This window comes from Schistocerca nitens, chromosome 11, assembly GCF_023898315.1.
Source record: "Schistocerca nitens isolate TAMUIC-IGC-003100 chromosome 11, iqSchNite1.1, whole genome shotgun sequence".
In the NCBI taxonomy this organism is placed as follows: domain Eukaryota; kingdom Metazoa; phylum Arthropoda; class Insecta; order Orthoptera; family Acrididae; genus Schistocerca; species Schistocerca nitens.
This window is the reverse complement of record NC_064624.1, coordinates 73,157,400-73,171,558: the sequence shown is the minus strand read 5'-3', so window position 1 is coordinate 73,171,558 and position 14,159 is coordinate 73,157,400. Positions and strand designations below refer to the sequence as shown.

At 45.0% G+C, this 14,159-nt stretch overlaps 1 protein-coding gene across 1 annotated transcript in view; it reads left to right on the top strand.

Moving 5' to 3' along the window:
• LOC126212940 (uncharacterized) overlaps positions 1-14,159 on the top strand; it is a 483,964-nt gene that overhangs the window by 42,131 nt on the left and 427,674 nt on the right. Inside the window, exons 2-3 of the mRNA XM_049940457.1 lie at positions 853-1,022; positions 1,147-1,194. Coding sequence (XP_049796414.1) covers positions 935-1,022; positions 1,147-1,194 — 136 coding nt within the window. The 5' untranslated portion in view covers positions 853-934. The remainder of the gene's footprint in view (positions 1-852; positions 1,023-1,146; positions 1,195-14,159) is intronic.

The following is a 14,159-nucleotide window of genomic DNA, read 5'->3' as shown; positions in this document are numbered from 1 at the left end:
AACACCCTTTACTCATCTGACCAGAAATCTTTGTCTTCTTTCCATTTCACTTCACTGACTCCTACTACATCTAGAATGAGGCTTTCCATTTCCCTTTTCAAACTTTCTAGCTTCCCTGCTACGTTCAAGCTTCTGACATTCCACGCCCCGACTCGTAGAACACTGTCCTTTCGTTGACTATTCAATCTTTTTCTCATGGTCACCTCCCCCGTGGCAGTCCCCTCCCAGAGATCCGAACGGTGGACTCTTCCGGAATCTTTTACCAACGGAAAGATCATCATGACACTTTTTCAATTGCAGTCCACATGTCCTGTAGATTAAATTTATGTCTCTCTGATGGATTAGTTTCCATTGCTTTCTGCACCCTCATGCCGTTGATCCTTGCCGATTCTTCCACGTTAGGGGCAGTTTCGCACCCCAAAGAGTAAGTGAATGCCCTGAATCTCAGTCCGCTCCTCCGCTCTCTTTGACATGGCCGTTGGCAAAAAGAGGGTGACTACTTATACCGGAAGTCTGCGGCCGCCAATGTTAATTATTAACCAAGGTTTAAGCGGTGGCGGGCTTTGAACCTGGGACTGCATACAGTTTGATTACTTGTCAAAGACTGCAGCCCTAGATCACAGGTGCACAGGGATTTTCTAGAGAGCCCTTCTTCACATTTGATCAGAAGGAAATAGAATTATGATATCTTAAATGGTTCCAGAGATAAACCGCTTGGGTAGGACTGTGCGCTATGAATCTTATACAATGATGCAACCCAACTTGGACGAAAACACTTATTTTCCCTAGCTAATTTGCTACACACCTAGCTAAAAGAAAACTAATGTTAGAACTTTATTCATAAAATTACAGGTTGTTCAGCAGTGTGCAGATGTGGTGAAGATATTTTGAAGGAAAAGTTCTTTACTTGGGTCGACATCCTTGTGCCTGCATAATGTTCTGCAGAAGCGCTAATTTCGTCATCTGCGTTTTCTTAGCAGTAGGCACAGCTACTGAATACAGCGCCGCTGATCCCGTTACAGGTAAATACATTAGTTTTTTTTATTTTATGTATGTCTTGGAATGATAGTGAATAACAATTTTATACCAAATAATGAAATACATGTGCAGTTTTTTCTTAGAGATAAGCACGATTTTCTTTTTCAGGATCCGATGGTGACGTCACTGTCTACCGTTTAAGAACTGACCGCCCGGGTAAGTATTTTTAGAGACATTTCATGGTTCCACAAATTCATTTGGCGTGAGCTAATTTACCTCATTGTGGTAGTCCCATTTCTTGATTTGATACCTGCTTTGAGTAACGGTGTCATCACGTGGTTATAATGAATGAACTCTGTAACATAATTGAGTCTTAATGAAGAATTGTGCTTGGTGTTACAGAGTGTACTAGTTGGAATGCCATTTATTTATCTCTAGCACACATGTTCTACAGAGCCTTACGGCTATCACCGTAGCCTTTTTTCGAAACGGTAATACTTTTACGTCACCGATTTACTAATGTGTAGCTAGCCGAAATGTTGTGCTCCATATTTTTCGACGTTTTTGTGAGGTTCTCGTATACTGCCGATGCAGTGACACTAGTCCAAGAGAACGGGTATACAGAAAATGGCGAAGCTGGTCGAATGTTCACGTGCTACTGTCGTCAGTGAGATCGCCTGCTATACCCGCAGGACAGGACAGATAGTTTAATTTGCGGAAAGGGGCCAAAATGAGTGGCTGTCAGCTACACTCGAACATACTACTTTATTTATTTGACAAACATTACAAGAGTAAAGAAAACATTAAAATGAGAGCAAGCCAAACACTAATTTAAGAACCTAATTCCTGGCTAAATGCGCCATTCAATCTCACGCTCAAGAGCAAAACTAATTTACCACCGGCTGGAGGCCAATCACTTAAGACTCAGATACAAGAATTTGAATTTTAATAGGCAGAAGGCCTCATCTTAAAACATTTCTTTAGGCTGAAGGCCCAAACACTCTCACACCTTAAGGTCAAAACAATTTTAATTTAAAATCGGCTAAAAGCCATACATAAACAAACAACAAAGACAAATAACAAAAGGCAGCACATCATACGGCGCTCAGAAGTTTCCAAAGTGTGAAATCTTATGGGACTTAACTGCTAAGGTCATCAGTCCCTAATCTTACACGCTACTTAACCTAAATTATCCTGACAAATACACACACCCATGCCCGAAGGAGGGCTCGAACCTCCGCCGGGACCAGCCGCACAAAAGTTTCCAAAGGTCGGCCTGGAATTCAAACACTAACACTCGCTTAGGTGAGACAGGCAGTCGGCCCAACAATACTCAATCAGGCGGCAACCCAAGCGACAGACAGTCATCGGACCAAGCGACAGGATAACTTCCGCTCCACCCGACCAGCACACAACAGGGAGTTCAATGGAACAACGCAGAAGGTATCGGCGCCCACAACGAATTACACATTCAGCTGTCAAACTACACGCCGTGCCGGACAGCCACAACACGACGAGGAAAATACACTGCCTGAATTTACGTCAACGGCTAAGGGCAGGTAACCGGAACGTTAACGGCCACAAGGCAGACCATTCCGCTGGTGAACTTCAATTTAAAAATAATCAAGTTAAACTTCACAGAAGAGAGGCTAGAATTTCGCCAACTTGAAAACACACATTGTTGCTGACAGAAATGTCCCAACAGCCCACAACGAAATTCAAACGACACAATGTGAACCGTTGGGGTCGGCTGGTATATTAAGTAAAGACCTAACTTTCGTGTCCGGGATCGGTGAGCCATGGACCTCGTAGCAATGGGAACAGCCCCTCACACTCCGAGCGCGTTTGGCCCCGGCCAGACACGCGCCACGGAGACTTCCTCGCTGCTCCACCCCAACCGACCATCTGTCTGCACTTGGCACAGCTGGAAACTATCAGCGCGAGGCCAAAGATAGTACAAGGGTGCGAATATCGATACACACTGCTGCTGCCACTCGTGGAGAGAGAGGATAACAGCATAATCGCGATAACCGTAGGAGACTAATCACAGAATAGCAACCAAGGTTCAATGCAAGCATAACACGAGCCAGCCACATCTCAGTCAGCATCTATGGAAAGAGACAGAAAGACAGTAACACTACCACTACACGCTAGAGACAGTAAGACAGTAATACTACCACTACACGCTAAATGGTCGGACGTCAACGACTCTTCACAGTATGTGCGGTTAGGAGGCTTGTGTGCTCTGCGAAGTAGGATAGATGGTGATCTGTGGCATCTCTGCCGAAGAGCACAATGCTGGTGCACGCACAAGTATTTCGGAGTACACAGTTCATCGTAGAATGTTGAACATGGAATTCTTCGGCAGACCACCCCTAAGTGTTAACATGTTGACCCAATGACATCGTCAGTTTCAGTGACAGTGGGCACGGGACCAATCGGATTCGACTGTCAATCAATGGGTATTTTGTCGGCTCTTTGGTCGAATCACATTTTTGCTGCAGTAGATCGATGGTCGTCTCCACAAAACGCCGTCATCGAGGTGAACGATGGCTCGAAACGCGCAGTGGGGCCCTGACACAGGCTGGTGGGGGCAGCAGTATGCTGTGAGTGAGATTCTACTGCGCTCGCTTGCGACCTAAGAAAGGAAGACACTCTGATGGCTGTGAACCATCTGCATCCCTTCACGCTTGTTGTCTTCCCCAATGGCGCTGTCATCTATCAGCAGCATTACTGTTCGTGTCTCAGAGACAGAACTGCGCTACATTGGTTTGAGGAGCATTATAATGAACAGACGTTGATGTCTCTGCGACCACAATTGGCCTGATGTAAACCTTATTAAACCCATCTGGCCGGCCATTGTGGCCTTGCGGTTCTAGGCGCTACAGTCTGGAACCGCGCGACCGCTACGGTTGCAGGTTCGAATTCTGCTTTGGGCATGGATGTGTGTGATGTCCTTAGGTTACTTAGGTTTAAGTAGTTCTAGAGGACTGATGAACTCAGAAGTTATGTCCCATAGTGCTCAGAGGCATTTGAACCAAACCCATCTGGGATCCTATCCGGCTCCATCACTGCTTACCCAAATCACCGGCCCATTATGTACCCATATCACATGACCTGTGCATAGACATCTAATGCCACATACCTCCACAAACCTACCAACAAACTTTCGGATCACTGACCTCAGTGATATATTTCGTTCCAAAGACGGGCAAACTAAGCAATCTCTGTTGGTCTATCATGGCCATGGAACATTGGCTGATAAGTACATTTCAATGTCAATAAACATCATCAACAGCCGTATACATTGAGATATTTTATTTGTTCTGAAAGCAACCAGTTTCGGCAATTCATTTTTCCATCTTCAGGCCCCATAGGCTTTTATTCAAATAAATGAACTGATTTTATAGCGCCATAAAACACTGGATATCGTGAATTACAATCGTTATACAATTATTTCACACTAAGACGTCACAGCAACTGAGGTGGGCTCAGTTGCTGTCACGTGTCCGTATGAAGTATTTTTATAACTATTTGGCAGCCCTGGGGGGAACAGGATGAAGCATACTACAGATCGTGGCACATGTTCCAACAAAGGATGGCTGTCGACTGGCTTCCGAAGTCGTACTTACATGAGTCGAGCGTCTGGTACAGGAAGTTGGGAAGGCCAACCTCGCTCATGGAGATCTCCCCTCGTTCAGCGTCCACAAGCAGAAACCAGCTCTGGTGCTCAAAACCTCGACCACTCTTGAGCTACACCACTGCACGGAGCTGTGACTCGGTGTCCTCCACCAGAGGGAGGGATGAACTTGGTAAAAGGCCACCTGCGGCCCACCTGGAAACACTTGTCAGAAATATTAGCAGCGCATTGTGATAGGCAATCGTTGCCTATTCTGGCTCGCGCTTTATAAAGAAATGAAGCTTCCTTTCCACCGATTAAGCATTCACAAAGACCTCGTGTCTGAAATGGGGCTTAAGCCACACGTAACTTCTCAGTCCGTTCATTTCCCAGGATATCCATTTCTTAGGACTCACAAACCAAATGGACCAATATGACTGTTTTAGTTGGACCACTTCTTTCGCTTTGCGATAGATGGTGATGTAATAGTCACTAACGTAAAAGTACGTGGTATCACGTAACATTCCGCCAGTGCGGACGGTATTTGCTTCGTGATACATTACCCGTGTTAAAATGGACTGTTTTCCAATTGCAGAAAAGGTAGATATCGGGTTGATGTATGACTATTGTGATCAAAATGCCCAACGGGTGTGTGCTATGTATGCTGCTCGGTATCCTGGACGACATCATCCACGTGTCCGGACCGTTCGCCGGATAGTTACGTTATTTAAGGAAACAGGAAGTGTCCAGTCTCATGTGAAACGTCAACCATGACCAGCAGCAAATGATGATGCCCAAGGAGGTGTTTTAGCTGCTGTCGCGGCTAATCCGCACATCAGTAGCTAACAAATTGCGCGAGAATCGGGAATCTCAAAAACGTCGGTGTTGTGAATGCTATATCAACATCAATTGCACCCGTACCATATTTCTATGCACCAGGAATCGCATGGCGACGACTTTCCACAGTTCTGCCACTGGGCACAAGAGAAATTACGGAACGATGACAGATTTTTTGCACGCGTTCTATTTAGCGACGAAGCGTCATTCACCAACAGCGGTAACGTAAACCGGCATAATATGCACTATTGGGCAACGGAAAATCCACGATGGCTGCGACAAGTGGAACATGAGCGACCTTGGCGGGTTAATGTATGGTGCGGCATTATGGGAGGAAGGATAATTGGCCCCCATTTTATCAAAAATGGTTCAAATGGCTCTGAGCACTATGGGACTCAACTGCTGTGGTCATCAGCCCCCTAGAACTTAGAACTACTTAAACCTAACTAACCTAAGGACATCACACACAGCCATGCCCGAGGCAGGATTCGAACCTGCGACCGTAGCAGTCGCACGGTTCCGGACTGCGCGCCTAGAACCGCGAGACCACCGCGGCCGGCCCCCATTTTATCGATGGTAATCTAAATGGTGCAATGTATGCTGATTTCCTACGTAACGTTCTACTGATGTTACTACAAGATGTTTCACTGCATGACAGAATGGCGATATACTTCCAACATGATGTATGTCCGGCACATAGCTCGCGTGCGGTTGAAGCGGTTTTGAATAGCATATTTCATGACAGGTGGATTGGTCGTCGAAGCACTATACCATTGCCCGCACGTTCACCGGATCTGACGTTCCTGGATTTCTTTCTGTGGGGAAAGTTGAAGGACATTTACTATCGTGATCCACCGACAACGCCTGACAACATGCGTCAGGGCATTGTCAATGGATGTGCGAACATAACGGAAGGCGAATTACTCGCTGTTGAGAGGAATGTCGTTACACGTATTGCCAAATGCATTGAGGTTGGCGGACATAATTTTGAGCATTTATTGCATTAATGTGGTATTCACAGGTAGTCACGCTGTAACAGCATGCGTTCTGAGAAATGATAAGTTGACAAAGGTACACGTATCACGTTGGAACAACCGAAATAAAATATTCAAACGTACCTACGTCCTGTATTTTAATTTAAAAACACCTTCCTGTTACCAACTGTTCGTCTAAAATTGTGAGCCATATGTTTGTGACTATTAAAGCGCCATCTATCACAAAGCGAAAAAAGTGGTCCAACTAAAACATTCATAATTCTTTACGTACTAGACGAATATGTAATAAAAATGGGGGTTACTAATTAGAAAAAAACGTAGTTGATACCCGTTTGACCATCTAGTGAGCCAACCATAGCGCCGTCTGGTTTGCCCCTTCAAGCTAGACAAGTTTCGTTCTGTGTAGTTTTTTCGTTCGACGCTTATTTCGTGAGATATTTGGCCCGGTCACGATCAATGGACCATCCTGTATACAATGCGGAGTGCACTCATACCTTGTGAAGCCCAATGAGGAGCTACTTGACTGACCACATACATCTCCCTCCTCCCCCCCCCCCCCGCCGTGTCGGCATCCGGTGACTCCTATGGGCTGAGGATGACATGGCGGCCGGTCGGTACTGTTGGACCTTCAAAGCCTGTTTGGGTGATGTTTGTTGTATATGTTGATCATCTTACTGTTCTCTACATTTGTAAAGAATTAGTGTATAGACCATTGATAATGGACACTAATAAAACCTTAATTTCCAGAAACTTTCAACGTTTTGTGTATGACATCAAAAAAATGAACGAGTTTCAAGTCGAAGGGACATCATTTGGGATTTTTAAGGGTAATTAAAGTCTTATTATATTTGAATATGCTCTTTATTATGAAGTGTCAGTGCTCACATACGTACATGTGATGTCCGTATTGTGATCTGTAACATGAAGGCATCAGTGATGGATACCTTTGCCCCAGCCTTCACCTCTCCATGAAGTGAAGATATGCCAGGAACGATACGTAACTGTGATTCCACGTTAACCTGGGGGTCCCCTGTCCCCAGTAGGATTACTGATTACTGGTGCAGGTTAAGGGCGTGCAAGTCGCAGAGGTGGCGTCGAGCTGAAGGAACTGGCAAACACGCGGCATAGCATCTCTCTTGTGGGTCTCCCAACCTCTCACACCAAATGAATTTACTTCAATTTCCTGACAGACTACACACATCATCGACCTTACAGTTGTTGCTTTTTACAAGATGTTAATTCAAACAATTTATTATTTATTATTAGCTATTAATGATCTGCACTGAAGCACCAGGGAAACTGGTATAGGTATGCGTATTGAAATACAGAGGTATGTAAACAGGCAGTATACAGCGCTGCGGTCGGCAACGCCTGTATAAGACGACGAAGGACTGGCGGAATTGCTAGTTCGGTTACGACTGCTACAACAACAGCTTACCAAGATTTACGTGAAATTGAACTTGGTGCTATAGTCGGTGCCCGAGTGATGGGACAAAGCATCTCTGAGGGGGGAGGGGGGGGGGGAGGATTTTCCCGAACGTCCATTTCACACCGCTGCTGCCGAAAAATGATCCTGCAAGAACGGGGCCAACGACGACTGCAGAGAATCGTTCAGCGTGACAGAAGTGTAATACGTCCCCAAATTGCTGCAGATTCCAACGCTGGGCCATCAACAAGTGTCAGCGTGGGACCATTCGACGAAACATCATCGATATAAGCTTTCGCAGCAGAAACCGCACTTCGTGTGCCCTTGATTACTGCACGACATAAGGCTTTACGCCTCGTACGGGCCGGTCAACACCGACATTGGACTATTGATGATTGGAAACATGTTGCCTGATCGGACGAGTTTCGTTTAACATTGTATCGAACGGATTGACAACCTCTTTAATCCATGTACCCAGCATGTCACCAGGGGACTGTTGAAGCTGGTGGAGGCTCTGTAATGGTGTGGGGCGTGTGCAGTTGGAGTGATATGGGACCCGAGATACGTCTAGATGCGACTCTGACAGGTGACACGTACATAAGCATCCTGCCTAATCATCTGCATCCCTTCGTGTCCATTATGAACTCCGACGGAATTGGGTAATTACAGCTGGACAGTGCGATATCCCACACGTCCAGAATTGCTACACAGAGGCTCCGCTGGCCACCCAACTCCCCATACATGAATAATATTGAGCATATTTTGGATGCCTTGCAACGTGATGTTCAGAAGAGATCACCACCCTATCGTACTCTTACGGATTTGTGGGCAGCCCTGCAGGGTTCATGGTGTCAATTCGCTCCAGCACTACTTCAGACACTAGTCGAGTCGATGCCACATTGTGTTGTGGCACTTTTGTCTGCTCGTGGGCTCTACACGATATTAGGCATGTGTACCAGTTTCTTTGGCTCTTCAGTGCATTGTTGGCTTCTAATGAGATTCTAGTATTGATTGTTAACTCGAACTCCACAACTGGTACCGCCATATATAAAGGGTGAGCTCTAATTTTAAAAAATTATAACAGAATAAACGTTTGACATAATAAGTTACATTTGATGGCGTTACATAGGTTAGTGTTACTAGTTGTTGTGACCAATAGATGGCGCTGTCTGTTACGTCTGCTAGTTGCTGGCGAAATGGCGTCGAAGCAGGAGAAAGCGCAATGTGTGCTTTGGTTTCAAGAAACGAAATCGCCCATCAGTGCTCAGCATAAATTTCGAGCTTCTTATGGACGCACGCCTCCTGACGTTAAATCAAGAAAGCTTTGGTATGCAAAGTTTAGCGAAACAGGCAGCGCTGAAGATCGCCCTCGAAGTGGCAGACCTCCCCACCACCCCGCTCTCCAGACATTACACCCCTTGACTTATTTTTCTGGGGCTATATCAAGGACAGAGTCTTCGTCACACCAGTTTCTGACATCGACGAACTGAAGGCTAGGATACAAGCTGCTTTGGGTACTGTGACAGAACACATGTTACGAAACTCCTGGTGGGAACTGGAATACCGCCTCGACATTCTCCAAGCTACCAAGGAAACACACGTTTAGGTTTACTGACATAAGTGACCTCAAAAAACCTAGTAGCACTAACCTATGTAACGGCATCAAATGTAAGTTACTATATCAAACGGTTATTCTGTAATAAATTGTTATAATTAGGGCAAGACTTTATGCCGACCCTATATTTCATTGGGGCACTCATTTGCTAGTAGGTGGAGGTTGTCATGTAACTTTAATCCATGACTGGCCTAGCTTAAATTGATCGATACACATAGATAGTAATGGTTTTCCTTCCTGCCACATGCATGCTCCATTTGGAACAGAAAATACAGTTGCATTCGGTTTCCACTCAGTCCTTTGTTGACCAGATTGAGTGGTAATAGAAGACAGAAAAACGAAATCCGAAGTTTTAAATTTCACGTACAAGAAATCGTTCACACTGGAGAATTGTACGAACATACCGTCATTTGAGTATGGATATAGCTATAAGCGTGTTTGGTACAGAGAAAGAGGTGAAAGATTTGAAAGCAAATAAATCACCACCTCCCGATGGAGTCCGAGTTAGATTATGCAATAAGTACTCTACGGTGTTGGCCCCGTACCTAGCTTGCATTTATCGTGAATCCCTCACCCAGTACAAAGTCTCAAACCACTGGAAAAGAGCGCAGGAGGGTAAAGGAAAGGAACCGCAAAATTAACGGTTTACTGCAGAATCTTATAAGATATTTTCAGTTCGAGTATAGTAAAGCTTCTTGAGACTGAGGAGCCCATATCGACGAATCAGCCTGATTTCAGAAAGCCTCACTCGTGCGAGATTCAACTCGTCCGTTTCTCACATGATATACTGCGAAATATGGACGAGGGGCAAGCCGGTTCCATATTTCTATATTTCCGGAAAACATTTGACGTGGTGCTCCGTTGCAGGCTTGTTAACGAAGGTACGAGCATATGGAAGTTCACACATACGTGGGTGGCTTGAAGACTTCTTAAATAGCAAAACCCAGTATTTTGTCTTCGGAGGAAAAGGTTCGCCAGAGACAAGGGTATCGTTAGCAGTGACCCAGGGAAGTGAGACAGTACTGCTCTTGTTCTCTGTATGCATACACTACTGGCCACTAAAATTCCTACACCAAGAAGAAATGCAGATGATCAACGGGTATTCGTTGGACAAATATATTATACTAGAACTAACATGTGATTACATTTTCTCGCAATTTGGGTGCATAGATCTTGAGAAATAAGTACCCAGAACAACCACTCTGGCAGTAATAACGCCCTTGATACGCCTGGGCATTGAGTCAAACAGAGCTTGGATGGCGTGTACAGGTACAGCTGCCCGTGCAGCTTCGATACGATACCGCAATTCATCAAGAGTAGTGACTGGCGTATTGTGACGAGACAGTTGCTCGGCCACCATTGACCAGACGTTTTCACTTAGTGAGAGATCTGGAGAATGTGCTAGCCAGGGCAGCAGTCGAACATTTCTGTATCCAGAAAGGCCCGTACAGGACCTGCAACATGCTGTCCTGCATTATCCTGCCGAAATGTAGGGTTTCACAGGGATCGAATGAAGGGTAGAGCCACGGGTCGTAATACATCTGAAATGTAACGTCCACTGTTCAAAGTGCCGTCAATGCGAACAAGAGGTGACCGAGACGTGTAACCAATGGCACCCCATACCATCACACCGGGTGATACGCCAGTATGGCGATGACGAACACACGCTTCCAATGTGCGTAGGATGCCTGTCATCTCGACTGCTAGTGATACGAGGCTGTTGGGATCCAGCACTGCGTTCCGTATTACCCTCCTGAACCCACCGATTCCATATTCTGCTAACAGTCATTGGATCACGACCAATGCGAGCAGCAATGTCGCGATACGATAAACCGTAATCGTGATAGGCTACAATCCGACTTTTATCAAAGTCGGAAACGTGATGGTACGCGTTTCTCCTCCTTACACGAGGTTCAAAATGGTTCATATGGCTCTAAGCACTATAGGACTTAACTTCTGAGGTCATCAGTCCCCTAGAACTTAGAACTACTTAAACCTAACTAACCTGACAGCACACACATCCATGCCCGAGGCAGGATTCGAACCTGCGACCGTAGAGGTCGCGCGGTTCCAGACTGTAGCGCCTAGAACCGCTCGGCCACCCCGGCCGGCTCCTTACACGAGGTATCACAACAAAATTTCACCAGGCAACGCCGGGCAACTGCTGTTTGTGTATGAGAAATCGGTTGGAAACTTTCCTCACGTCAGCACGTTGTAGGTGTCGCCACCGGCGCCTACCTTGTGTGAATGCTCTGAAAAGCTAACCATTTGCATATCACAGCATCCTCTTCGTGTCGATTAAATTTCGCGTCCGTAGCACGTCATATTCGTGGTGTAGCAATTTTAATGACCAGTAGTGTAAATGATTTGGCGGACAAGGTGGGCAGCAATCTGCAGTTGTTTGCTAATGCTGCCGTGGTCTACGGGAAGGTGCGAAGTTGAATGACTTTAGGAAGATACAACTTAGAGAAAATTTCTAGTTGGTATGATGAATGGCAGCTTGCTCTAAATGTGGAAAACTTGAGTTAATGTGGGTAAGTAGGAAGAAAAAACCCGTAATGTTCACTTACAGTGTTACTAGTGTCCTACTTGACACAGTCAAGTTATTTAAATGTTTGGGCCTAACGGTTCCAGGTGATATGAAATGGAGCAATCATGTGAGAAGTGTGGTAGGGAAGGTGGATGGTCGACTTCGGTGTATTGGGTGACTTTTTGGAAGGAGTGGTTCACCTGTAAAGGAGACCGCGTATGGGACGCTTCTGCGACCTATTCTTGAGTACTGCTCGAGTGTTTGGGATCCGTACCAGGTCGGACTGGAGGAACCACATCGAAGTAATTCAGAGGAGGGCTGCTAGATTCGTTGCCGGTAGATCTGAACAAAACGTAAGTGTTACAGAGATGCTTCGGAAACTCAAATGGAATCACTGGAGGGAAAGCGGCGTTGTTTTCGGGAAACCCTATTAATAAACTTTAGAGAGTCGGTATTTGAAGCTGACTGCCGAACTATTCAAATGTTTCAAATGACTCTGAGCACTGTGGGATTTAACTGCTGAGGTCATCAGTCCCCTAGAACTACTTAAACCTAAGTAACCTAAGGACATCACACACATCCATGCCCAAGGCAGGATTCGAACCTGCGACCGTAGCGGTCGCGCGGTTCCAGACTGTATCTCGTAGAACCGCTGCGGAACCATTCTACTGCAGCCAACATACTTTGCGAGTAACGACCAGGAAGATAACACACGAGAAATTAGGGTTCATACGGAGCCATACAGACAGTCGTTTTTCCGTCGCTCTGTTTGAGAGTGGAACAGGAGGGAACATGACAAGTAGTGTTGCAGGTAGCTTACGCCTCGCACCTTACGGGAGCTGCGGAGTATTTATGTAGATGTAGATGTAGATTCTTAAGATGAAAATTCGTGCATTATCAATAAATATTATTTAAATAAGTAAGAAAAGTATAATTTTTTAAATATTATCTGGAAAAAGTCCTACGTTTACTACTCAGTCAGAAGAGATCACAGTGTCAGGAGATGTTTTCTGTGGTGCTGTAACTACCACAGTCTTCATTTCTAATCTCTTGAATGAGGAGTCTGTCTGCTTCTCGTTATTTACATCCACTGTGAATCTTATGATTCCATGACCATCTGATTTTGTAAAGAACTTTAGAACCATCATATACTGTGTAACAACTTTATTACTCGATAAACTGTAATCAGTTTCAAAGTCTTTGCGAAGGAAGCAAGACAGTACTGTCATGCTTGGAGAACAAGTGCGTCAAAATCTGTATCTGCTTTCCTGAAATTAGACTTCATGTGGCCGGCCGCTGTGACCGAGTGGTTCTAGGTGCTTCAGTCCGGAACCGCACTGCTGCTACGGTCGTAGATTCGAATCCTGACTCGGGCATGGATGTGTGTGATAGATTAGTTAGGTTTGAGTAGTTCTAACTTCTAAGGGACTGATGACTTCGTATGTTAAGTCCAATAGTGCTCAGAGCCATTTGAACCATTTCGTTAGACTTCATGTAAACACACCTTATCTGAACATCTTCAAGAACCCATAACGCTTTCCGTTTTCGTCCTCAAACCCGGTTTTATCATTTACACACGTGACTGATTTCCTTTGCTATTACTTTTCCAGCTACAATTGTAAGTGTAACTTTCGAGTATAGCATGTGATTTGGATAGAGAAGGGTTTGGGCTGGAGGCTGTGCTGATGTGGGCTAATTTATAAAAATAAAGTCTTCTTTACTGCGGAATAGTACGAAGCAAACATAGATTAGTTGCCAGGTAATATAGTTCCAGAAGCAACACTCAGACAAGAACAACCAAAATGCCTTCAATACAACGAAACACAGTTCAACAAAGACAATTAAAGTCACTTACCTTAGCTCACAGAATTTGGTAGCAACAGTAATAATTAAAACATACAGCCAAAAACAAGAAAAATATTAATGTACTAGTATCCATAGGACACTAAGAGGACTCAAAAGTCTAATTAGGATAACTTACATTGTTACACATTGATCTGAATATACTTCCATACAGTCCTATGTACAAAAATCATAAACACTATGTGATCAAAAAGTGACCGGACACCTGGCTGAAAATGACTTACAAGTTCGTGGCGCCCTCCATCAGTAATTCTGGAATTCAGTATGGTGTTGGTCCACCCTTAGCCTTGATGACA